Raw genomic sequence first — 27,958 nt, 5'->3', positions numbered from 1 at the left:
GGCGCAGCACTCCCCGGCACGCTCAGATGCCGGGGAGGAAAAGTCCAAGGGGAGGGGGGCAGAGCTCTGCTTTTGCCAGTGGAAAGGGTGTGGGGGCTTTTCATTCTTTCCTTTAGCTTCACATGACCTAGGACCTCACTTACAAACTAGTATGTGTATCATGTGGTTTGGCCCTAAAACAGAGGTTGCAGCACCTCCTCTACCACCACCACTCAACATCTATAGCCACAGAAGCTTTGGCAGAATTCTTCCCTTGTGATCCTTATAATTATTTGCCTATACCTAAGAGTGAATTGGAATTAGCTGAATAATAAGAGGAAGGCTGTTCCTAACTTTGTTACTATTCATTCTTGGGTTGTGGGGATCTAAGTGTACATGTCCTCCACAGGAAAGTGGATCAGTGGGCAGTGTTACTGTTACTGGCCCTTCAGCACATTCTCAGTTTAAAATATATCATAATCTTTTGCTGACAAAAAACATAAATTATGCCTTTGGGGGGGGGGGAAGTCTATGCTTTCAGGTTATGCTACAATATGCATTTTCCAGGGAGTACCTGAAATGTTTCATGTATATCAATATTTCCTGTCTATATATCTATATCTATATGTGCGGCACCATCTGTGGTTTGAAGTCATAGACAGATACGACAGATCTTTCTACAAACCTGAGAAAAGCCACAGGTTTGTAGAAAACTCTGAAATGTTTTTTAAAAATGAGGCCTACAAATGATGCTCGGGCATGCGCAGTATGGCTGGGGGCCGGGATGCGGTGGCACAAGGACGTGCCGCCGATCCCACAGCCCTGCCTGAGCCGCACCAATGGATGCAACCACCTAGAGAGGTGGTTGTTTTTTGCGGCGCAGTATGGGCCGTTGGGACGGATCAGGGACGGAGACGGCACGCTCGCCAGATGTTGAGGTGAGATCGCGCCTGTTTGCTCCGCCCCAGTTCCGTCCCGCTCCCGGCCCAAATGGGCTCGTATGAACGGGGCCTTAGATGTGCCTCTAGCACTTAGCAGCTTATATTCCTTTTTGTATTCCTTTTTTCATTTAAACTAGTGGCAATTTGTTAGCTCTGCGGTGGTAATAGTTTGAAATGGCTTCTGTGTGCGAACAAGGATTCACTCAATAACCTTATAGTTTGTGGTTCATGAGCATAAAAATTCCAGGAAATTTCATTCTTGAAATAAGTGCAACTTGGCATTCCTCAAACTTTTAATATACAGTAATATTTTATTTGCTGACAGTTCTCACTCTAGTTCATAGATATATTTTGAAATATGTACATATTACTTACATACACATGAATTATTGTGTTCTGCCTTAATGATTAAGCAATCGAAGATACTAAAGTACAAAGTGCACCTTCCTTCATGCATTTGCTTGTTCAGTTGCATGGGGTGTGCTTTTGATGTGTGTAATGAGCCCAGGTTGCATTTGTAAATAAAGCTGTGTCTTTTATTCATATATAAAAGGTCTTTTTGTGAAATTTCAGCCATACTGTCATTGAGAGCAAAACATCCATTTTGTAAACTGAAGCTAGGAGACTGGCACTGAAATTAGAATTCTGTTAGTACAAGCAACCAACTGGGAAATTAACTGAATAAACAAGCTTTTTTTACATGTTGTAAGGTTTTCAGAAAACTTAGGCTTAAGATGTAAATTGCCACCACTATATAAACACTATTCTAAATATGTAACTATTTCAGTACATTAATGAAACTATGTATGCCATATAAGCACTCCAGAAACATAAGATTGCTTACTTCATATCTTTTAAAAATGTTTCCTATTCAACAAGAGAGTCATTAATTTTTAAACTGCAAAAAAGGTTTTGTTCTAGAACAATGCTTGTGTAAACTTTTTTTTTTACTGTTGTTATTTCTAGAATACACCAGTGGGAACTCCAATTTTCATAGTGAATGCCACTGATCCAGACCAAGGGGCAGGCGGTAGTGTGCTTTACTCTTTCCTGCCTCCATCCAACTTCTTTGTTATCGACAGTGGCCGTGGCATTGTGTCAGTCATCCGAGTACTGGATTATGAAGTCACTCAGGCCTACCAGCTTCAAGTCAATGCGACAGTGAGTATGATGTTTCCTGTTTCTTTTGTCCCTTTTAAAATTGAAAATCTTATGTGTAGAACCCTACAATATAAACTCTGGGTTGGGAAATACTTGGAGATTTTGGGGGTGGAGCCTGGTGATGGCAGGGTTTAGGGCTTTTGTTAATTGAAGTTTCCTTTTTGTATTTAGTTTTCTGTCAATATTTTCCTCTTCTTATGTTTTTAAGGACCAAGATAAAACCAAACCTCTTTCCACTCTGGCTAATCTTGCGATCACCATCACAGATGTGCAAGATATGGACCCAATTTTCATCAACCTGCCCTACAGTACGAACATCTATGAGAACTCTCCTCCGGTAAGAGCCTTTGACAGGTGTTTTTAAATTACTGCAGCAGGAATTCTCATACAATCCTCATTGAAACCTCCTAGCTTAAGTGCAAGTTAAGAGTTGTCACAGTAAGATGAGGAAGTAGATAGCAGGGCAAGGAGTACTAAGGCCCTGGTCACACGGGCTGGATATTGCGCGGGGAAGGCGTGGCTAATTGCCCCAGAGGAAACTAACGCGCAGCCGCCCGAGCACACATCCCGGTCGAGGACCCGTGGTTAGGGGGGAGATGCTGACCAGACGGGTATCTTGCAGCACGGCACAGAAGCCACACCAGCTATCGCACTAGCAATCGCTCTTTATGCGCATGCACTGTTGGGTGCTGTTGCGCAACCTGCGGAGACGGGCGCCGGATGCCACGTAAGTCCACCGGAAACGCAATCAGACACCCTCCCTTGGCCCGCGGTTTCAGGAAACTAGTACCTCATAAGTACTAGTTTTTTAATCCGCACCTTTGGCGGGGAGCCACGGGTTCGCCACGGGAGCACTGCGCTTCCCAGATGTTGGGGTGTGATTGCACCCGGAAAATCCACGGGACTCCCGTGCCTCTCCCACGGCAACTTTGCCGTGTAAGTATGTTAATTTTGGAGAAGGATTTTTTCCCCCTTTTCTGAAAACCATCACTGAATTTTGTGTTTAAAATTTCTTTCATGAGGTAGCTTCAGGCCAGGGCTCAGTGCCAAGAACATGTTAAAGAGGGTATCATGGCCAAAGAGGTGCAACTTCACAGATCCTTCTAGCACATTTTATGCATATGGTTATTTATTCTGTACAGAGCCATACAGGGCTCCATAGCAGGATCTAGCTGTCTTATAAGCAGGCCCCCTCTCAGGAGAACATAACATGCCCTTAGTTGAGTTAATGTGGTCATCAGATCATTGGTAAATTCAATCAAACAAATAGATTTTAGCGAGACCCTATGACCTGTGTTCCCCTCATCTAGTGTTATAGAATAACAACAATAATACTTAATAGCATCCTTTTCAAACTGTGCCTAAAGAACAGTTTGGGAGCACCTGATAATAAATTACTATAGGTGTAGATATAGGCCTATTATGTGTGCATAGCTTACCACAGATTTTCACAGTAGTTGAGTCGAGAAGCTTCAATTCAGATTCTGTGCTTGTGTTTTGCACCATTCTTTTTTCTCAGGTTTTTTGTTTGTTTGTGAATTGTATTATATTTATTCTGCAGCCAAAATGAAAAATCAGGCTTTTCTTGCTTAGGGAAGGGGCATTACTTGTGACTAATGGTGGGGCCAAACTTCTTTTCTTTTCTTTTGCTTTGTGCATTCGCTGTATCACAGCTGTGCAGTAGCATTAAGTTAAACCCTTCCATTCCAGTTCCCAGTGTTTTGTGTTTGTGCATGCACTTTAGCATTAGTCCACTGATTGGACAGATTGTCTTTGAGCTTTTTTGAAAATATTCACCATTTTCCCATCATTTGCACTTACTTGCTGGTCACTATTTTGATAGTCCATTAAAGAATCTCTGCATGTCGATTGCATCCCTTCCTCCAGATGGATCCTGAGCAATTTCAAGATCTACTATGTATTTACATTCTAGCACTTTGGGAAAATAAAATAAAAATATGTTGCATCTAGCAGTTGCTGCAAAATCACTACATGGGCAGGTTGAAATAGATGGCTTCGGAAAGCCCCCCTCCTACCCCCTTCTCGTCTCCAGAGAAAGCAAAACTAAACAAGGGAGAAACTGGCTAACAAATGGAGCTTTTAATCAGTTGCAGCCAGTGAAGTCTCCCCCCACCCAAGCCTGGGAAGGGTTGTGTGTGTGTGTGTGTGTGTGTGTGAGAGAGAGAGAGAGAGAGAGAGAGAGAGAGAGAGAGAGAGAGAGGGTGGTGGTGGTGGCTTGAGCTGAAGGACCAGCTCTGCTGCTGCTAAGGAAAGCCAGTAGAGGAGGAAGAGGACTGATGTTGCCCAGATCAGAAGTGATGTACTGTGGTACCAAGATAATCATGCACACACACATTCACAACCTGCCTGCTTTCTAAAGCATCTGACTTGAAGTTTTTAAAAGGCAGGCTCTGGGTCCCTCAAGAAGGGGGGAAATAAAGGAGATGCTGGAAGCAAAAAGTGTGCAGTACTGTGAGCCTGTGCACCTTTACTCAGAAGTAAGTCCTGAGTTCAGTGGCTTTCATACCTCAAAATAAATATGCATAGGATTGGTGCAACATTACACTGGGAACTGGGTCCTGGGAATTTAAACTCTTGATTAGCGTTTTATTGCTAGACTCATACCAGTAAATTAAAAAAAATTAAACGATGGGAAAATAATTAAAAATGGTAGCTGTACAGCAGTGAAGGAGGGGGAATGGCAGAAGGTGGCTGAATGGGTGGGACAACATTGATGTGGGCTGGGGAGCAGGCATCAAGGGGTGGCAAAAGGCTGGGGGGGGGAATCCGATGAAAATATTACGCTCTTGGATATGTGAGCAAACAGAAAGTGAAGCGAGCACTAAAGGGAGGAAAACATATGTAGAAACAAAAATAACCCCGACAGACATGTGTGCTGAAAGCAATGGAAAACACACATGCGTAATAGCCCATAATCAATGTGTGAATGGAAGATCACATACAAATCACCCAGAGCTTTCTAAAGTAAAGGTGAGATATATTTATTGATGTGGAGAACTTTCTCACTTCATTTCTGCAGAGTTTCCCACCATTCTATCCTATAGTGTCATATATCTTTAAATACTTTGAATTGTCTTTGATATCTTTTTAAATACCTCTTGTACATGTATGCATTTTACCTCCTGAAAAAAGCTCTTTTCCTTCTCCCCTTGGCTTGTGCAAGAGTTTGAGCTTCACTGATGTGCATAATTGTGCATAATTTAGATAAGCTTTTTCTCCATCTTAGGAGTGCTTGAAAAAATGCCCATCTATGGCCCCTGCCATACGGGGGGGGGGGGGGTGCGGCTTTGGGAAGCCGCACCAAAATAGACACGCTGCTGCGGGATCACACGGATCCCCTGAGCCGCGGCGCCGTTGCTCCCCGGCACGATCAGATGCTGGGGAGGAAGCCACGGTCAGGAGACCGAGGCAGCCGGCTGCGCATGCATCTGCATGCGCAGTTCGACCAGAAGCCGGGGATGTGCCCGGCCGTTCGGGTAAGACCACCTCTGTCGGTGGTTCTTTTTTGCTGCGGGGTTTCCGGGGTTAGGGACGGATCGGGGATGGGTGTGCGCCACTTCCCAGATGTTGCGGTGAGATCACACCCGTTTGCTGTGCCCCCGATCCGTCCCTCTCCCGGGCCAAAACCCTCTGTGTGACCGGGACCAAAGTATGTATCTGTCACATTTTTATCCCACCCTTTCTCCAAGGAGCTCAAGAGTGGCATGCCTGTTTCTCCTCACCTTTATTTTATCTTCACAATTCTCTCAGGTAGGGTAGGCTGAGAGAGAGTGAGTATCTGGAGGTCATGTAGTTCATTCATAGCAGAGGAGCTACTAAAAACTGAACCTACCTGGTCTTAGTCTGATACTCTAAACACTGTACTTCATAGACAATTTCTCCTTGTGTACTGTGGTTTTTCTCTGAATCATGTTTATGCAAACTTGGGAATTAAGTTCCAAGTTCTGAATTCCCAGTGCCCATTTGATCAAAAGTCTTCCTGAAGGCCATGCTGCAGATTTGAGGACTTTGCAATTTATGACATTGCCTCATGAATAATGCAGAAGCCACTGTTTTGTAACAAGACGTGCTAACTAAATGTTGAAATAGATGGGGATGATGCAGGAAGTGTACTATGCTAAAATTGTAGTTGTAAATGTAAGAGATTCTGGGTCTCTCCAAAAGAAGGGTTTGTTTTTCTCCCTATTAGAGGGTGTTTTAGATATTTAACCAGTAAAGCATTTGATCACAGCTTAAAAGGGTCAAGAGTAGATGGAGAAGAGTAAAGTCACTGATTAATACAAATAGATGAAAGCGCTGCATACACTTTATTGCAGAATTTAAGTTAAATCTTTTCTTCACACCAGACAGTATGTGAAAGACAGAATAGGAAAAATCCCACTTAGTGTGTTAATAAGTGGGTAAAGAAGAACGATGTGGTATTACAGAAGTGGAAATCCCCGCTAGTTTCTAAGACTATGGACTGGCTCACCTTTACTGAATGACCTTGTATCCATAAAAAAAATCTCTCAAATTAAATGACAACATAGCAATGTCCAGAACTAAATGGTCCTTTTGTGCTGATATTTTTAGTGACAATTAATGTCAGAAGGCAAAATTACACTGGAACAAAAAAAAATCTAGAAAGGTTTGATTGTCTTAAGTTATCCATTTGAACTTGATCTGTACAAAAGAATTAATATGAGAAGCAGTATTCTGATTGAGTGTATCACATTTGTCTTTCTTAGAAATTTTAATGTGTATCTCTTTTACACTGACTGATTTCCACATCATGTTCTCTGTTGTCATGCAGGTGTATAAGACAGGTAAATGTTCAGGGAAGGTCCTCTGTGTGACTGACAGATTAAGAATGAACAATGGCATGTATTTTTCTCTGGGGAATTGCTTGGAAAAGTCAATAGAGAGCACACCAGAACATAAAACTGCTTGAGCATATTGACATTTGTCTCTTGTTCTCAACATGACCGAAGAAAATGTCTTGCCAAAACACCAGTCATGAGTTATTATCCTTATCTTTCTTTCCTCTCAGTATGCTTTGAATACTTCCATATCTCTAGGGTATTAGCTTGCATCTCTGGCTAGGGCATTTTGCAGTCTAATTGTCTCAGTGTTTCTACAAATGGTGGACAGATGTAAAACAAATTTAGAAACACAAATGAATAATTACACCTGATTTATAGGACTTTAGTACCTTTCCCACTTGTTTGAATCTAGAAGTGATCCTCTCTTTTAAATGCACCAATTAGTTTGAGAATTATTTTCTGTCCATTTTTGGCTCTCTCTTAATGTACTGTGTGAAGGTAAACTATTCTCTTGTCGTGGACAGATCACTGTCTGGAGAGGTTTACAGGTAAAGTGGCTTTCAGATTGCAGGGGTGGGGAGCCAGTTTAATTGGTCTGCTCCCAGAGGCTTATTAATTCCTGATTGCCTTGGAAGAGTTTCCTACTAATATGGCATGCAGTGCTGCCTAAGCTCTAGTCAGTCTTCAGAATAAAGAGATGGCACTGTTAGTGGATATAATTGCTTCTAGGCTTCCTCTCTGGCTGCCAAGAGTTTGGCCAGCTCTCTGGTACAACTGGAAGCTTGGAGCAATAGAGCATTAAGGACAATGGCTACAAGTGGGGAAAGACTCAAGTCTGGATCTGTATGAGTTTTCTTTTTAGCTCATACTATGGTGCAGATGTGGCGCTGCGGTAGCTCAAGTGGTTAAGACGCTGAACTGCAGGCAGTGGAAGGTCGGTAGTTCAGCAGTTCGAGACCCGAGTGTGCCGCATGACGGAGTGAGCTCCCGTCTCTGGTTCCAGCTCCTGCCAACCTAGCAGTTCGAAAGCAAGAAATTGCAAGTACATAAATAGGTACCACTTCAGTGGGAAGGTAACAGCGTTCTGTGCACCTTGGTGTTTAGTCATGCCGGTCACATGACCATGGAAATGTCTTCGGACAGCGCTGGCTCTTCGGCTTTGAAACGGAGATGAGCACCGCAACCCTAGAGTCGGATTTGATTGGCTTTCAAGCAAGGGAACCTTTAGCTTTACCTTTATGGTGCTGATGATAGCAAAGAAAAAACATTTTCCCACTGTCATTGTAACCACACAATGCTGTCCAGTGGAAATGTTCCAAGTGATGAGTGATCTGCTTGATGCAGCCCTCAGAGTAATCATAATGAATTCTCAAACAGCTTGCTGTGACATGTTTTTTTTAAGCTAATAGCTGATATAATTGTTTACTTCTACTCCAGCTTAGATGGCTAGAGTACTGTATAATTCCATAGCTGTCTACCCAGCACCTTTCCTTGTATAAGTTCCTGTTTAAATGTCTGTGGAAACTTGTAGGGTACTTGTAGGATTGTGGCCTACCCCCTATTTGTTCAACTGTTACCCTTCCAGCTTGACAAAGGTAGGAGGAGACAGGCTGGGTCTAGGAGGTGGTCAATGACTCACTGAAACTGAGAACAGCCCTGATTGCCTTGAAAGAGGCTGTTATATTCTTCCTGAAAGAAGTCTCCTTGGACCCAAATGATTATACGGTCAACTAGTTGTGAGGCTCTTCCTTTTTGAGTAACATGCTTGAGTGTTTGTTGGACAGATGCCTGAAATAAGTAATAGGTTGGATGAGGGCTAATCAACTAAAGTTCAATCCAAAATAAAGCAGGCTCTTGATAGCTTTCAGTTGACCAGCTTTTAATTGGATATAGTGAAAGGTTTCCTTAGGCAAAAGAAGGTGTGATTTTTGCTGATTTCTCATTCTTGGTGTAATTCGCCCTCCCCTCATGCTGTTTCTGTGGGTCTGTTGTTCCCCAGGAGTAACATTTAGGCCACATGCCTATTTTAGGCTGCAGCAGGAGGGAGGAGGTGAGGAATATTCACTCCAGTAATTGAAATCTCATCCAGCCAGTGGAAATTTCTGGTGGATCTAAGCTGGTGATTGGCCACTGCTGGACAGATTTGTACTCTACAAGTTTGTAGATTACTATGGAAAGACCTAACTATGAAAGTCCAAGATGGTATCTGTGGAATGATATGCCTTTTACCAGCTATAACAGGTGCACCTGCTTCATCTTCTTTTGATCAGAATTAAACTATTTTATTCTTTCTTGTGGTCTCTGTGCATCATGCTGGTAGGAATCAAGTATGAACAGATTATAACGGGGAAATTCTAGAGCTATCTTAAAAGGATTTTTTAGCACTGGGTCCACCCACTGGGAGCACCAGATAGCAACATGTATGCTGAGAGAAGGTGGAGCTGTGGTTTCCACTCAGTTCTTTCTCAATTGCTTCAGCAGAGACATTGTGAGGAATTTTTTTCTTCGACTTTTGTAAACTAGGGCTTCTTCAAAAAAGAAAAAAATTGATACATAGCAAAGTTAAGATTTAGAATTTTTGAGTGATTTTCAAACTTTTACATTCAGAAAAACCAAAGGATCCTCTGTTGTGGGTTTTTGCCCATTCCCTGACACTTCTGCCTAATTACTTCCCACCTTTTCCCCCATCCATTGTTATGGCACAGAAGGCCACTTTCAACATTGTGTTACTTGTGGAGGGAAGCTACCAACTACTGATGGCCACATTGAGTGCCTTTTGTGGTTAAAATTTACCAAGCAGGCATGTAGAAATCAACTATTTTATCTTCTTTTCTTGTTTGAACACTCTCTGTGGGCACCAATGGATTTTTCAGCACTGAACATGCCCTCAGTACCAGGCTGAAAGTCCCCTTGAAACTTGGATTAATGTGCACCCCCCCACCAGGGATGCTGCCTGTTTCCCCAAGCACCAAACTAGGTGCAAGCCTTTGGTGGATCCCAATACAAGGGAAAAGGGGGAGAAAGATCATAGGGAGCAAATCCCTCCCTCTGTTTTGACTTCCATACCAGGGCCACTTCCAACTCTGCCACCTTTGACCCAAGACTCAGTTTGACCTGCTTCCGTAGCCGGATTCTGATGTCAGCTTCACCATGCCCACTCTGGAGAGATTCCAGCCTGCCTCATCTGTCAACATACTTTTGATTGCCCTGAACTCTCCAGAGGTCCAGTGTGCAGATTAATTCTCTAAGGTACATCAAAGATATTTCTGTCGATGTTGCCTCCACACAGACATGTTGGCACTCTCTCAGGGAAGACTCTAGAGGAAAAAGTCTTACCATTGTGCAACAAAATAGATCTTACTGTGGTTGATCTTGATCTCAAAGGTCGTCACTTAGGAGTAGGAACGGCACTCCTTACAGTGCAAGGGAGTGCTGAGACTCATATTCTTGGAGCTGCCATGATTGTTCATCTCAGTACTGATCCCAGTTACCTAGCTCTCAGACAGGGCTGCTGACAAGGGGGGAATGGGGTGGGGGACGACAAAATGTGTGGGGGGGAGTCAGCTGCAGGGCCCCTGAAGTAAGGGTTACGCTATATTAACAGAATACATTTAACTTTTTTCCTAATGCAGTAGCCACTAGGGTTGCAGGGAAAGCAGAGCAGAGTAAAAAGTTCTGCAAAGTTTACTACAAGGCTGAGGGTACCCCTTGCTTCTCAGGCCCTGCTAAACCCGTCAGCCAAGCCAGCATTGGAGCAAGGCAAGACCAGCCAGGACTAGCTATAGTGAATGCCAGAATGCAGCCTCCTGACAAGGTTTCCTTTTTTCTCTCGTTTCACCCAGCTCCTGCACAGCCAGATCTTGCAAAGGGGCACCCTTGTTAGTGTGTGGTAGTAAAGAAAAATATTCATTGTCTTTTCCTACATTTCTCTAACTCTTTTCCGCATTTTTCTGCTCCATTTTGCTCTCTTACTTTCATGATCTGCCATTCATCTATCCCCACTTCTATTTTTTCTCGCGCCCCCCCCCCCACACACTTTTCAGTCTCTGCTCATCCATCCTGGCTGTCGACTTAGAAAGTTTTCAGTAGTAGTATAGCAGCAAACCTTTGTTAATATTATGAACAGAAGAGGGGAGTTAATATTTTTCCATAATTTATCAACATAGTAAAAGGATGTCGTCCCCCCGTACATTCATGATAATAAATGTTAACCTGTCTGAGTTGTAACAAGTGAGGAACAAAAGTTAGAACTGATTTATTTATTTACTTTATTTATATCCCACCTTTCTCCCCAGGGAGAACCCAAAGTGGCTTACATCGTTCTCCTCTCCTCTGTTTTATCCTCACAACAACCCCATGAGGTAGGTTAGGCTAAGAGTATGTGACTGGCCCAAGGTGACCAAAGTCAAGTTTCCATGGCAGAGTGGGGATTCAAACCTAGGTTTCCCAGATCCTTAGTTCAACACAAGCTTAGCTTCCATTGCAAATAGCATTGGGGTGGGGGGAGAGATCTGGACATAATCTGGGCCAGGATCTTCCAGTTCCTTTCATTTTTGGCCCCGGAACTTCCAGGATCATCCCCGTATTGGGATTCCCAGTTTTATTTTCTGATAAGTTATGCCTGTCACAAAAAGCATAAGTCACTGAGCTCTGAACATCTTCTAAGAGGAATTTACGAAGCTCTTCTGGTCTAGAGTCAAGATAAGACTGCAGAGGGCTAAATCTAGACAAAAGAGGTAGTATAAGATGGTCTCGTTCCTCCTGATAGAATCTGCAGAACAGGAGGACATGAGTAATTGATTTCACCATATTAGCCATGCATGAGCATATACGTTCATGCATTGGAACTCGAGTAAATTTACCTTGCAGTACAGCGGAAGGGAATGCCTCAAAACGGGCTCTGGAAAAGGCCCATCTATAGGGTTCATAGGTAATGTTAACTAAATAAGGGGCAACAGTAAAATTAGGCCAAGATTTTATATTTCTGAAGTTCTTGGGTAGCAAAGCTTCATTTTGTGATTCAGTATCACAAAGCCTCTGCACGACAGCCATTCTTGTCTTGTATAGGCTTCTGGGAATAGGCAGGTGAGGTGTTATCTATCTTCTATCCACCAATCATTAAACAGTTTTTCAAAGGTTTAAGGAGGTTTTATCCTCTGTTTCCAAAGGATCCTCCATTTGTGAACCTTTAGCTAGTTTTGACTCAATTCATGAAATATCCATTATCAATCATTCACTGCCTTCAACTTCCATTTATTGTTGTTAAAAACAGCTTTCCACATAGTTCCTACTACAGATAATCTCACAAGTGAATTTTGTGCCAAATGGGCTGATCCTCCGTATTTCAAATTGTACCCTGACATAGTGACTTTATGAACAGTTCTCCCCAAGGTGCTCAGCTCCTTCCACCCCAACTAGGTCAAAGTACTGCTGGCGTTCTTTAAAAAACAACAACACCCTTCCTCCAAAGAAGAAAGAATGCTGCTTGCCCTGGATGGGTATTAGGACCTCAACTTCTGTCTAGAAACATCATCTTTTTGTAAGGATCCCCATTTCTTCATATACTGTGATGGCAAGAAGAAACTTAACGGTTAAACTTAAAGTGGATATCTTCCTGCGTTTCACCCTGTTACCAATTAGCCAAATAGTCATTGCTGGAATACCCTACAGGTTACTCTACTAGGGCTGTGGAAGGTTCCATGGCATTAGTTCAAGGCATATTGATCCCAGATATCCACAAGGCAGCAACCTGATCACAACCCTTGACCTCTGTATGTCACTATGCTTTGGGCATTCAGTCCTGGAAAGATGCACTTTTTGGTCAAGCTGTACTGAGCATCTTGTTCCAGTAAAACTCACTGTAGGGATATGCAAACACCTGCCAGTTTGGCTGATGTCCTGTTTTCTGCTTGCAAACAGAGACCTCTTTTTGACATTCAGTTTGCTAGTTCATTGATCTGTCCATGGGTGTTTGGCAGATTGTTTCACTGTATTCTTTGCAGCCATGAAGTACAGCACAACTGGTTCTTTATGCATATACATTCTCACACAGCCTGAGAATCCTTCCCCCCATCCTTACTGTGCTCAGCAGGCAATTATTTAAATAAACAATTAAGTCACTCACAAATCTTATAAATCAGCCATCAGTAAATGCTGTATTTTAATAAAATCCTACCATTGGTGTTTATCTAAGTAGTCCTTAGTGATGATAATGGCTGCTGGTCAATTTGAATATGCAGCATCTTTGCACATGCACAGGTTTGGGGAAATGCAATGCAAACCTGTTCAGCAGGCATTTGTGGTTGCTCACCATAAACTGAACAGACTGAGTGATCCACTCACATCTGATTTCCACTTTCAAACACAGTAAGGTCAACCACTGAACATGTTCTCATCAAAATTTGCAGCATCCCTACTCACCTACTCCTGCCTCTAGGTATGTCAGCTTGCTAATCTTCAGTGTGATGCAAAAAGACTACAGAGAAGAAGAGTTTGCTTACCTGTCACTGATGTTCTTCAAGTGGTCATCTCTACAATCACATGACCCACCAACCTTCCCCACAACTGCACAGGAAATATGTTTCCCCTTCTCTGAACATGGATATTGCTACCTGGTGCTCCCAGGGTGTGGGGCCAGCATAAAAAAATCCTTTTAAGCTTAGCTCTAGATAGGAGTTTCTTTGATTCAAATCTGTGCATACTTGATTCCCACCAGTGTGGCTGGAAAGATGACTTCTTGAAGAAACTCAGTTACAGGTAAGCAATTTGTTCTTTTCCTCTGCGTTTTGGCTAGTAATATGTTATATACATATGCATCTAGCAAACGTCATAAGCAGGTCATGCCAATAAAAATTTTATCCTGGCCTTTACAGACCTATGATTGTGCTGAATAAAATTTTGTCATATATATAAAAAACTCACATTGAATGTGAGTGAGAAGTGTTGACATGTTGTCATAAATAGATTTTCCAAGCAGAAATCTGAAGAAGTGTGTTGTATTTTTCCTGTGTTAATAATTATTTGTTCTTGCTGCATATATGGCTCTCACCTACATGGAAGATGCTGCTTTTTGTGTTGATTTAACAGTACATACAAAAATTAAGAAAGGGCTCCTTTGAATGTTTTGAGCTTCTCTTTACATCTGTTTCTGTACTGCACTTTCTGTCTGTATGTTTCTATCTCTGTATCAAGTAGGAACAGCTAATCTAAAATTGTATACATTACCTAATAAAATCCTCTTTTGGGGATTATTGCATCAAATTTTAATTTCCTCACTCGACTAACAGCATGTCATCCAGCCGTCAGTGAAGAGCCGACAGAAGAAAAAAAGAAGTGGATAAACTGCAGCAAATTACTGCAAGCAGATCCCTATCAGGACTTTGACTGGAATTAAGGAGTGGGAAATAGGATTTCTTGCCTCCAGAATCTGCTGTGGCAGCTTTCCAAAACACCCTTCTACTCCCTCTCGTCCAGCTCCTCCTACTGTGACACGGAGCTCCAGTTTGCCTTTCAAGTCCTTAATCCTGTAATAGAAAGAGAAAATGGAAGGGGAAAAAAGAGTGCTACAGTTACATTTTTATAGAACCAGGATATTATGGAATAACTCGAAAGCACTTTTCATGTAACCTTCTAGACTGTTTCCCCCACCCCTTAAGCATATTACATTAGTAGGTGAAATGGGGAGAGAAAATGCAAGCCATTGCATGCTTTCTTCTTTAAAAGCTTGAGTGAGCTCTATATAGCTCAGCTTACTATAATTGTGTAAACCCATGTTCATGCACACATACCATGCCTACTCAAACCCTAGGAAAGTTTAGCCATCTACGAACTACTGTTTTCAGCAGATTAAGTCTAAGGACCATCAACAGGTTGCAAAAGGAGCATGATTGATTCAGCTTTGTCTGCATATGCACAGGTTTATGTGGTTTTTTGCCATGCTGTCCTCACTGACAAAATAGGTTTTGCCAGGGCTATTTTTGGGCAGGAACGCACAGGAACGGAGTTCTGGCTGGCTCCCAAGTTGGCCACGCCCAGCAGGAACTCATTAGCATAAAAGGCCACACCCAACAGCAGGAACTCATTAGGATTGGCTAGATTAGGGGTGTGTGGCCTAACATGCAAAGGAGTTCCTGCTACAAAAAAAGCCGTGGGTTTTGACCACAAACAAGGTAAACAGAATAAGAAGGGAAAGGTGGGTGTGGCTGGTAACATGGGAATATGGTTTAATATGCTAATGAGCAGTGCAGTCAGGTGTGGCCTAATATGCTAATGAGTTTCTGCTTTTGGGTGTGGCCTATTATGCTAATGAGTTTCTGCTGGACTTTTTCTACCAAAAAAGCCCTGGGTTTTGCAGGTTTTCTAGGCTTCACAAGAACCCTTTTGACTAGGGTTTGCTAACTCCAGGTTGGAAAATACCAGGAGATTTTGGGGGTGGAGACTGAGGAGGGCAGGGTTTAAAGAGGGGAGGGTCTTCAGCAATGTATAATATCATGGAGTCCACTTTCCAAAGTGGCCATTTTCTCCAGGCGAACTGATCTCTGTCACCTGGAGATCAGTTGTAATAGCAGAAGATCTCCAGCCAACACCTGGAGGTTGGCAGTCCTACTTTTGTCCCTAGAAGATAGCAGAACAGAAGAAAAACAAAAATAAGAACCATTGTTATATAAAAAAATATTGCTACTTTCATTTTGTTGCTGTCTCTGAGATGATTAATCCTTGCACTCTCCAGAGATAAAGACTTGTCATCTTCCTCAGATGAATAAGCAGAGATGAGCAAGAAAGATATGTGAGTTGCCAATAATGGGCTGACTAGATTTGGGGTTTCAGTTTCACTGTTCTCACTCTTCAAATTGGTTAAATAAACTCATGATGCTGCTCTGTGAACTATCATTTTTTAATGCATAAAGGCCATTATTAGTGTAACTTTTTTTAAAAAAAGGTGTGAGCATAGTCAACTTCATCTCTCCTGTTTCTAAAGACTGATGAAAATATAATGTGAAGACCATAATAATAATGGATTTATCTCAACAATATGATACCTGAGCTGCAGAGCCAGTGGACTCTTTCCATGCATGGCTCTCTCAAAGACAGATACTTAGATTGTGAAAATGCACTTGAGACTTTAAATTCATGGAAGCTCTATATCCCTCTTACGAAAGCCTGTTGTTTGCAGCCTTTCTGTACCTTATACCTAGAAGATTCCACTCTCACTCTCAGACGTTGCAGTCTCATGTTAGTTCAGGGTGGAGGTCCATTTCCAAGAAAGGTATTTTGGGGAGGAGGTTAGTGCTCTGGCTGTTCCCAGAAGAGAGACGTGCCTTCAGCTGCCATTCTGTTTAAGAAGAACAGTGCCCAAAGGAAAGAGAGCCAGTCCCTCTAACACCGTGCTAGTGCTGCCCTGCTGTTTGCATCATCCCTCCTGGAAGCAAAACATTTGTTTTTATACTTACTTACTTCAGCTCCTCCTTTAAACACACACTTACACAAACTGCTTCCTTTTTTTGAAAAGTGGGTTCATGCTGTCTGCCCCGGAGGCTCAATACCTCTCAGTTAATTCCTCCTTATAATATTTTTAGACTCCCTGGGAATGCTTTATTAGAAGCTCAAGGTTTTATTAAAAATGGATCTATGTACATCCTCCCTATATCCCAAAAAAGGATAATGTGAAATTCTTTTTATTTTATTTTTTTCAAAAACTGTATTATCCAAGCAAGGGAACTTGCCATTTTTTTCCTTTGGACTTTGACGGGGGGAGGGTTCTACTGCACTTGCACTGTTGCTGATGATCCCTTAGTCCTTCTGAGGGGGCAAGTAAGTTGTGTGAATATACAGAATGCTCTCTGAAGAACAGTTGCAATCACTTGGTTTGAGATTTCCCATTTTTCAAAAACAACAAGAAGAAGAAGTAGTGGTGGTGGTGGTAGTAGTAGTAGTAGTCAAGGTATGCATGAAGGCACCACATGAGCACATTAAAGGGTCTCTTCACAGTGATGAAGTGGTGAAAAAGAATGTGTGGGTTGCTAGCCTGTGCTCTTTCTCTACTTTCAGGCAGCATGCAAAGAGGGTATTTATGCATCTCTCTTGTTAGGAGATGATTGCTTGGGAGTTCTCTCTTCCCCAACAGGAGAAATGCGTATGTTTCCTACTTGTAATTGCATGGAAACCTGTACACACAGTCTGCCAAGTACCTCTTATAAATGTAAGCCACATTGACATGAATGGGACTTGTGTAATTTCAGGTGGCCAATTAACTCGGAAATGGAAGGAGTTTTGACTTATTTTATGACTCTCCTAATTTTGATTTAGATAAACTTTGATTGAATAAAATATTTATATTTTACTTCTCAATCTGGGATTATCACAGTGGCTGGCAAAAATTTTGAAATATAGTACCACCAATGAAGTATCAAATGAAAATTAACAAGGATTTATAACAACAGTAAAGGAAAACAGACAGGTAATACATATCAGGCATTTAGCATCACAAGAAAAGGATCAGTATTGAACAGAACACAAAGCCCTTCTTTAAAAGTCAGTTTCAAAGGTTAGAACAGCTGGATTTGCATCCAGGAGCACCTCAGAGACCAACAAGATTTTGGGAGTATGAGCTTTCGAGAGTCAAAGCTAGGATTTTTCAAACTCTCAGAAACTCATACCTTGAAAATCTTGTTGGTCTCTTAAGGTTCTACTGGACTCAGATCTAGCTGCTCTTAAAAAGCTATGTTTTCATTGCTTGTAGGAAAGGGAGAAGTGGATATCCCCATAAACACACAAGCAGTCAATAGAGCTTGTACAATAAAGGAGTTTCATACTCCATTCTGCAAGTTCTGGTTAATAACTTAGCTGTTGCACTGTAGACCAATTGCAGTTTCTGAACAGTTCAAAGTCAGCTCTACATAAAGTACATTACAGTAATCTACTCTGGATATTACTAGATTATGAAACGTGGTGGTTTGTCAGGCTTTTCCCAAGTATATAAGACTTGAAAAAGGCTCTTCTGGGCATTGTGTGGTCTGACCATCCAGATGTAATGATGGACCCTGGTACACCCGCAAGCTGTGAACCTAATTCTTTTTTTTTTTAACCTAATTCTTACTGTGATGTGATATTGCTGGGCCCAAAATCTAAAACCTGTCAGTAACTAGATGAGATCTCCAATGCTCTGAGGCAAGTACAGCCAACACATTAATTAGACTTTTAAATTGGAAAACCATGGCTTAGAGTTTATTTATTTATTTGATTTATATACTGCCCCTCATGTAAACAGGCTGACGGCAGTTTACATCAATTAATATAATACAATTAAAACAACGTTAAAATGACAGTTTATGCAGGATGAAATCATAGAATACCATGTAAAAAAAGAGAGATCAGATGTCAAATCAATGGTGGGTATCCTAACGTACCTCCCTCATGGATCACTGCCTGGATGTGGTGAAGGGGCTTGCGTGGTTCGATGAGACTGTGGGCTATGCCGTGGAGAACCACCCAGGCTGGACAGGCCACAGCAGAGAACTCAGACAAAGAGTGATCCCCTGGAGAAGGAAATGGCAACCCACTCCATTATCTTTGGCAAAAAAAACCCCATGGACAGTACCAAAAGGCTAAAAGATATGACGCCGGAAGATGAGCCCCTCAGGTCGGAAGGTGTCCAATATGCTACTGAGGAAGAGCAGAGGACAAGTACAAGTAACCCCAGAAAGAGTGAAGCGGCTGGGCCAAAGCCGAAAGGACGCTCAGTTGTGGATGTGTCTGATGGTGAAAGGAAAGTCCAATGCTGCAAAGAACAATACTACATAGGAACCTGGAATGTAAGATCTATGAATCAAGGTAAGCTTGACGTGGTCAAAAATGAGATGGCAAGACTGAACATCGATATCCTAGGAATCAGTGAACTAAAGTGGACAGGAATGGGCGAATTTAACTCAGAAGACCATTATATCTACTACTGTGGCCAGGAATCTCGTAGAAAAAATGGTGTGGCCTTTATAGTCAACAAGAGAGTGCAAAAGGCAGTACTGGGATACAATCTCAAAAATGACAGAATGATTTCTGTCCGATTCCAAGGCAAACCATTCAACATCACAGTAATCCAAGTCTATGCCCCAACCACTGATGCAGAAGAGGCTGAAGTGGACCGGTTCTATGAAGACCTACAACACCTCCTAGAACTAACACCAAAAAATGATGTCCTCATCATCATAGGGGACTGGAATGCTAAAGTAGGAAGTGAAAAGGTAACTGGAATAACAGACAAGTTTGGCCTTGGAAAGCAAAATGAAGCAGGGCAAAGGTTAACAGAGTTTTGTCAAGAGAACACACTGGTCATAGCGAACACCCTTTTCCAACAACCTAAGAGGCGACTCTACACATGGACATCACCAGATGGGCAACACCGAAATCAGATTGACTATATAATTTGCAGTCAAAGATGGAGAAGCTCTATCCAGTCAGTAAAAACAAGACCTGGAGCTGACTGTGGTTCAGATCATGAGCTACTCATTGCAAAATTCAGACTTAAACTGAAGAAAATCGGGAAAACCATGAGGCCATTCAGGTTTGACCTAGATCACATCCCTGATGAATATACAGTAGAGGTGAAGAATAGATTCAAGGGTCTGGATTTGATAGATAGAGTGCCTGAAGAACTATGGACGGAGGTTCGTGACATTGTACAGGAGGCAGCAATCACCACCATCCCAAAGAAAAAGAAATGTAAGAAAGCAAAGTGGCTTTCTGATGAGGCTTTACAAATAGCAGAGGAAAGAAGGAAAGCGAAAGGCAAAGGCGAAAAGGAAAGATTTACCCAACTGAACGCAGATTTCCAGAGAACAGCAAGGAGAGATAAGGAGGCCTTCCTGAATGAACAGTGCAAAGTAATAGAAGAAAACAATAGAATGGGAAGGACTAGAGATCTCTTCAAGAAAGTTGGAGAAATCAAGGGAGCGTTCCATGCAAAGCTGGCCATGATAAAGGACAAAAACGGTAGGGACCTAACAGAAGCAGAAGAGATTAGGAAAAGATGGCAAGAATACACAGAAGAACTATACAAGAAAGACCTCGATGTCCTTGACAACCACGACGGTATAATCACTGACCTCGAGCCAGACATCCTGGAATGTGAAGTTAAATGGGCCTTAGAAAGCATTGCTAACAACAAAGCTAGTGGAGGTGATGGTATTCCAGCTGAGCTATTCAAAGTCTTAGAAGATGATGCTGTTAAAGTGCTGCACTCCATTTGCCAGCAAATTTGGAAAACGCAACAGTGGCCACAGGATTGGAAAAGATCAGTATACATTCCAATCCCAAAGAAGGGCAATGCCAAGGAATGTTCAAACTATCGCACAATTGCACTCATATCACATGCTAGCAAGGTCATGCTCAAGATCCTACAAGCTAGGCTTCAACAGTACGTGGATAGAGAACTGCCAGAAGTACAAGCTGGGTTTCGAAGAGGTAGAGGAACTAGAGATCAAATTGCCAACATTCGCTGGATTATGGAGAAAGCAAGAGAGTACCAGAAAAATATCTACTTCTGCTTCATTGACTATGCTAAAGCTTTTGACTGTGTGGATCACAACAAACTATGGCAGGTCCTTAAAGAGATGGGAGTACCAGACCACCTCACATGTCTCTTGAGAAACCTGTATAAGGGCCAAGAAGCGACAGTTAGAACCGGATATGGAACAACTGATTGGTTTAGCATAGGAAAAGGAGTACGACAAGGATGTATATTGTCGCCTTGCTTATTTAATATATATGCAGAGTACATCATGCGAAATGCTGGCCTGGATGAATCACAAGCGGGAATTAAGATTGCTGGGGAAAAGATCAACAACCTCAGATATGCAGACGATACCACTCTGATGGCAGAAAGTGAAGAGGACCTAAAGAGCCTCTTCCTCGGGGTAAAAGAGGAGAGCGCAAAAGTGGGCTTGAAGCTCAACATCAAAAAAACTAAGATCATGGCATCCGGCCCCATCACTCCTTGGCAAATAGAAGGGGAAGTCGTGGAAGTAGTGACAGACTTCATGTTCCTGGGATCCCAGATCACTGCAGACTGTGACAGCAGCCATGATATTAAAATACGCCTGCTCCTTGGGAGGAAAGTGATGGCAAACCTAAACAGCATGATAAAAACAAAAATCTGCATGGTCAAAGCAATGGTATTCGTAGTAGTAATGTAAGACTGCGAGACTTGGACTATAAGGAAGGCCGAGCACCGAAGAATAGATTCTTTTGAACTATGGTGCTGGAGAAGATTCTTGAGAGTCCCTTGGACTGCAATGAGATCAAATCAATCAATCCTAAAAGAAATCAACCCTAACTGTTCCCTGGAAGGCCAGATACTGAAACTGAAGCTCAAATACTTTGGCCACCAAATGAGAAGGGAGCACTCACTGGAGAAGACCCTGATGCTGGGAAAGATAGAAGATCAAAGAAGAAGGGGACGGCAAAGGATGAAATGCTTAAACACCGATGCAACAAACATGAAATTGAGCAAACTTCAGAGGATGGCAGAAGACAGGAGGTCCTGGCGTGATCTGGGCCATGGGGTCACAAAGAGTCAGACTCGACTGTGCGACTGAACAACAACAACCCTAATGTCAGATCAGATCCAGGCCACTGGTGGGAGATTGGACAAAAGATGTGGAAGGGGGGGGTGGACGTCTACCACCTCAACTAAAAACTCGCTGGAAGAGCTCTGTCTTGCAGGCCCCATGGAACTACAGTAAGTCCCACAGGGCCCTGATCTCATATGGGAGCTCATTCCACCAGGTGGGAGTCAAGGCCAAAAAAGCCCTGGCCCTGGTTGAGGCTAATCAGACATCCCTGGAGCTGGGGACCACCAAGAGATGTTGATTTGTGGACCTCAGTGTTCTACAGGTCTCATATGGGGAGAGGCAGTCTTGATGGTATGCTGGCCCCTGGCCATATAGGGCTTTACATGAAGAATCTTTAGGCAAATGCTCTTCTTTCTCACCCTTTCTTCACTCTTCATGCATTGTGATTCCTTCTTCACAGTCCTGTTTTTAGGCAAACCAGTTGTGCATTGCATCAGAACAACTGGCTTATTTTTTCCATCCAAATCAGAATGGTAAACTGTGATCAAACTGAGGTCTGATTTATTTATTTATTTGTTGTATGGCAGAATTACACACAGGAAGCATATAATAATATAAAATATGTACCCAAGTTGATACAGTCGGTATGCAGACTGATTGGGCAATTCCCCTAAATACTAATATGTAAATTTTCAGTCCATTCAGTTGCAGCTGGGGAGAGTTCAAAGGGCTCCATCCAATGTTCCCTCTAAGCTGCGGAGTCTTGTGTGCAAAAATTCTACTTTGTGAGCAACTGGCATTAAAGCTGTGAGCCAGCGATTTGGCTACTGCATAAATTAGTTTGATCTGGAGCCGTCCTTCCTGAGCTAAGACAAAAATCTGAGCTGGAGGCTAAAAAACTGTGAGCTAGCTCACACTAACTCAGCTTAGAGGGAACACTGGCTCCATCACATCATCCTGGAAAGCACAATGCTCACATTCTTCTGACAGATGAAAACTGGTTGGGTGGATTGCACCACAATCATATTCAGGTCCACAATTACCAAAGCCTGTTCATATTCTGTTAGCCGTGTTCCATACTTTATGTGGCAAGTTAAATCATGTGGGACTCTTGTTGGTTCATTCCCTAGATTAAAATTTTGTGATTGCAGGATTTGTGCAGACCTTATTGCTGGGTGTCAGGATCTTAGTCTGGATAGACCCGCATCAACCATGTCTTTGTGAATGGGCAACTTTCTGTTTTCAGTGATCTTTCTATGTTCACAAAGAGCATCTTGTCTTCAGAGATGCAGGTGAGTGATGTGAGACAACATGGGTAGTAAATAGGTCAGAGTGGGTTTAATATATTCACTGATGGTTCTCATTGTTGTGTTGAGTTGGACATTAAGTTTGTGGACATGAGGGTTGTTGAGTCACAGTGAAGCACCATATTCTGCAGTACTATACATGAACCCCAAAGCTGAGCATCTAAGTGTTGTAGCAGATGCACCCCAAGTTGTACCACATAATTTTTGGAGAATGTTGTTTCATGTCTGTATTTTCACTGCTACATTGATAAGATGGTGTTTATAGCTCAAGGTCCTGTCCAGGGTAATGCCAAGGTACTTAGGTGTATGGTTGTGTGTAAGTCACATGCCATTAAGGTAGACATTTAGTTCACAGTTGGCAAGATTGCTATTGAGATGGAAACCGGAGCATTCTGTTTTTCCTTGACTTGGAATCAACTGCTATTTACAGTAGTAGTCAGCCAAAAAAATTGAGATCCCTAGTCAGTATTTCCTCAGTCCTTTCAATTGTTTTGTGCCTTACTACAATTGCCATGTCATCGGCATAAGAAGACTTCCTGGATATTGTCTAGGAACATTGGAGATGTATAGATTGAAAAGAACTGGAGCAAGGACTGAGCCCTAGGGTAAGCCATTATTCAGTTTCTTCTGCTTGCTGATTGATTGACCAATAATTACTTGGAAGTTCTACTGCAGAAGGACGAGGAAGAAGAGTTGGTTTTATACCCTGCTCTTCACTACCTAAAGAAGTCTCAGAGCAGCTTACAATTGCCTTCCCTTCCTCTCCCCACTACAGACACCCTGTGATGTAGGTGGGGCTGAGAGAGTTCTGAGAGAACTGTGACTGACCCAAGGTCACCCAGCTGGCTTCATGTGGAAGAGTGGGGAATCAAACCTGGTTCTCCAGACTAGAGTTTGCTGCTCTTAACCACTACACCAAGCTGGTGTCAAAATAATGTTCTTCAGGGGAAACCTTGTAAAAACTTGAACAGCAGACTATCCCTCCAGACTGTGTCATAAGCGGCAGTCAGATAGATGAAAACTGCTGATGTCTTAAGGCACTTCTGATACCCTGACTAAATAACTAATAACTGACTGAATGAAAGTTGTTAAACTGAGAACCTAGTCTTCCCTTTACCTTTACCACAACTACAACAGGGTCTAAATCCTGTTTGCTCTATAGGGACATGTTTGTTAATTCTGTCACTGATTCTGTTCAGGAGTTTATAGCAGGAGCTCAGAAGGGAAAGAGGTCTGTAACTTTCTGCCAGATGCTTTAGTTTTCCAGGTTTCAGAACAGCAACTATCTTTGCTTTCTTGAATTCCCCTGAGAATCTTCCTGTTCTCGTGATATCAGTGAAAAACCTTGTGAGCCACTTCTTAGTGAATGTGCTGGTGCTGATCCGGAACTCATTATGAATGCAGTCAAAGCCTGGTGCCTTTCTGCTCTTGGTGTCCTTCAGTGCCTTGGAAATCTCCCTGACAGCTTGCACTCTTCAGGGCAGGTGCATTTCAAAATTTGGAGTTCTTTTTTAATCCTGGCTGTAAGATCTTAATCCTTCGGAGCTCTGGATAGGGAGACCAGTCTGGAAGCTACCTGGTTTGATGTTACTTCTGGATCTTCACTGTGGTCTCTGTGCTTCACACCCATGGGATACAGTGCGTCTGTGCTGGGTCGATCGGTATTGTAGCAAGCTCTAACGGATTTTCGTACCCAGACCTCAGGCATGCGCAGGAACCCCACCACGCATGCCCAGAGGGGAGGGCGCGGACATCCCGAAGTTCCTTTCTTTCCGCCGTGCTGGAAGCACCTTCCTTTCGTCGGTCAAATTGGTATCTATTTTCCTCAGAGGCTCTTCGGATTTCTCTTAAGTTTTTCTCTTAGTTTCCCACTTTTACCTTTGCTTATTAGTTGTTTTCTTTAAAAGAAGACTTTGTTTAGTTTGAGGGGTAGTTTTTCATCTTACCTCAGTTTGGCCTTCGCCCCCCTCACCTCTTTTTCTTCTCCAGCCCCCCCACCACCTCTTTTTCTTCTCCATCTCGTTTATTTTATGGAGAAGAAGTGGGGCTTTTTCAAACGTTGTAAGGGGTGCGGCAGTAAGCTCGCTCCACCTGATGCCCACGCCCATTGCATTTTTTGTCTTGATGAGACGCACCAACCAGAGTCCTGTCGACACTGTGCCAAGTTTTCAAATCAAACCAGGAAGAACCGAGTGGCGCGTCTCCGGGTGGTGTTACTGGAATCAGCACTAAATCCCACTTCCGTCATGGATCCAGAAGTACCGATAAGACCATCAACATCGACAGCTTCGATGTCGAAGTCCTCGTCTGACATCGTCCAGTCAACATCGAAGTGTCTGGCACCGACGGCGCAGTCTTCGGCGTCCACTCCCATGAAAAAGAAGGAGAAATAGGGTAAAGAGCACAAGTCTGCCAAAAAGGGTTCCTCTAAGGCCCTAAAGGCGGCGAAGTCTGGAAAAGTCGTGGGTCCTGCACCGGGTAATGCCCCTAAGGTGCCCCCCTACTCCAACGACAGTATCGGCATCGGAGGCCCCAGTCGCTCCACTGATACTGACCATCCAGCTGATGGACTCTCCAATACACCAGCTAGACCATGACATGCTGGTCGATATGTGATAATGTCGAGATGCTCAGTCATCCCCTGGGCACGGATCGCTCTCCCTCTGCTCAGTCATCGTCATCGACAGTCTCGGAGTTCCATGCCGATATCGACCCAGGTCAACATCGACAGATCCCTCCAAACACTCAATGTCATCCTCCCCATCTGTTTGCCAAGGATCGGCCTTTCGATATCGATGATGGGGCTAATAGGGACCGCTCACGGAGACTAGATGCTACACTGTCTCCCAGACGCTCCTGCTCTAGGAGTAGATCCCCACAAGTCTTCCTGCCCCCCCACCTCCTGCTCTTTCTTGGAATCACTGCCAACTACGTTATCACTATGGGGCTTATCCACCTGCATCCATGCCGTGGTTGACTCCAGCAGGTTACTCTGATTGGAATCATTACTCTGCTCACAGATCACAGTCACCCCATAGATCGTCCCTGGTCTAGACCCTGGCAAAAACATACCCCAAACTGTCAGTCTCCTGACCAGCAATGGAGGCCACGTACATCCTCTGGAGACCAGAAGCCCACATTTCAGAAACCTAGATTTGGATTGGGACAACAATCCTCCCGCAGTAAGCAGGCAAAGTCCTCTAAGCAGGGTTTTTGACTTCCATGTCTTCCAGTCACATCCAACCCTTCCTCCAAACTTGGCGCCTCATCACCACAGACAAATGGGTGCTCTCCATCTTGACCCAGGTAAGCAGGCAAAGTCCGCCAAGCAGGGTTTTTTACTTCCATGTCTTCAAGTCACATCCAACCCATCTAACCCCCTTCCTCCAAACTTGGCACCTCATCACCACAGACGAATAGGTGCTGTCCATCTTGACCCAGGGTTACCAGATATAATTTATTCAGAACCCCATTACTCCTGTCTTTGTCTCCACACCCCCTTCTCCAGCCCTTCTGGAAGAAGTGTCCGTCCTTCTGCACAAGGGAGCCATCGAGCCGGTGCCACTGCATCTACAGGGCAGGAGATTCTATTCCTGCTATTTCACCGTTCCAAAGCGAGATGGAGGCATTCGACCAATCATAGATCTACGGGCACTAAACTGCTTTGTGAGCTACCACTGCTTCCGCATGGTGTCCTTGCAGCAGATTCTGCCACTTCTCCAGAAGAACATCTGGATGACCACCCTCAACCTCCAGGATGCGTACTTCCACCTCACTATTCACCCGTCCCACCGCCAATACCTATGCTTCTCAATTAGTCAACATCACTACCAATATGCAGCTCTGCCATTCGGCCTTTCAAGTGCACCAAGAGTCTTCACAAGAGTCTTCCTTCATCTCAAGGGTATCTCCATCTACCCATACATCGACGATTGGCTCTTGGTTGCAACTTCCAGGCACGCCCTAGTCTCAAACATCAACAAGATGCTAGCCCTCCTGGGAAACTTGGGTCTGCAAGTAAATCTGGAGAAGTCTCAACTTCAATTGGTCCAGAAAATACACTACATCAGTGTGCTACTGGACTCCACAAATTGCACAGCCTACCTGCCACAAAACAGAGCCGCCGACATCGTCAATCTAGCCACTGTCATGCGTACTCAGCCTTCAGTGACGGCCTTCCAAATACAAAGTCTACTCGGCCTCATGGCCGCTACTACATCAGTCCTGGTTTTTGCCAAGTTGAGAATGCACCAACTGCAACTCTGGTTTGTCCACAATTTCAATCCAGAGCGAGAAACACACTCAACCCACCTATCCCCGTCTGTCAGAGTACGGGACTCTTTACTTTGGTGGACCACCCCTTCCAACCTTTTCCAAGGAGCACCCTTCCATCCTCCATCACCCCAAATTACCCTGACTACAGATGCTTCTCTCTCGGGCTGGGGTGCCCACATGATGGGACTTTGTGTCAGAGGCAGATGGGACACACAGAAATGGAACCGGCACATCAGTTTTCTGGAACTGCTTGCGATACGGTTCGCTATCACCAGTTTCCTGCCCCTGATCAAGGGGAAATGTGTCACGGTCCTCAGGGACAATACTACTGCCCTCAGCTACGTAAACAAGCAAGGGGGCACTGTCTCCCAATGCCTCTGCGACCTCACCCCTTGGTTATGGGACTTCTGCATCACCCACAACGTCTTCCTAGTTGCCACGCACATCCCGGGGCACATGAATGTGCAGGCAGACCACCCTAGTCGGGCATGACTCAGTCTGCACAAGTGGGAAATGAATCCAACTTACCTTCTTCCACTCTTCCGCAAGTGGGGGTTACCTCAGATAGATGTTTTCGCCACCAGGGCGAACAAAAAGTGTCCTCTGTTCTGCAGCCGAGGTGGCAGGGACCCGCAGTCTTTAGGGGACAGTCTCCTCTACCCGTGGGCCAGAGAATTTCTCTTCCTCTTCCCTCCACTGCCTCTACTTCTGACAGTGGTCCACAAAATCATCAGCGACAGAGCGGACTGCATCCTCATAACCTTGTGGTGGCTGAGGCAACCATGGTTCTCAACCATCCTCAATCTGTCAGCGGGGGTCTACCACCAATTTCCTCCGGTACAAGACCTTCTGTTCCTAACCGAGTCCCCTCTCCTATACCGTGACGTGCCATGAATTAAATTGACAAC

General features: G+C 43.6%; 1 protein-coding gene across 1 annotated transcript in view; it reads left to right on the top strand.

Moving 5' to 3' along the window:
* Positions 1-27,958, top strand: part of CDH23 (cadherin-related 23) — a 797,360-nt gene that overhangs the window by 289,892 nt on the left and 479,510 nt on the right. Inside the window, exons 6-7 of the mRNA XM_015422891.1 lie at positions 1,887-2,081; positions 2,290-2,418. Coding sequence (XP_015278377.1) covers positions 1,887-2,081; positions 2,290-2,418 — 324 coding nt within the window. The remainder of the gene's footprint in view (positions 1-1,886; positions 2,082-2,289; positions 2,419-27,958) is intronic.

The sequence above is a fragment of the Gekko japonicus genome, unplaced genomic scaffold (assembly GCF_001447785.1).
Source record: "Gekko japonicus isolate JY-2015 unplaced genomic scaffold, Gekko_japonicus_V1.1 scaffold49, whole genome shotgun sequence".
NCBI classification, from domain to species: domain Eukaryota; kingdom Metazoa; phylum Chordata; class Lepidosauria; order Squamata; family Gekkonidae; genus Gekko; species Gekko japonicus.
The sequence above is the reverse complement of the archived record's forward strand: the minus strand, read 5'-3'. Positions and strand labels throughout refer to the sequence as shown.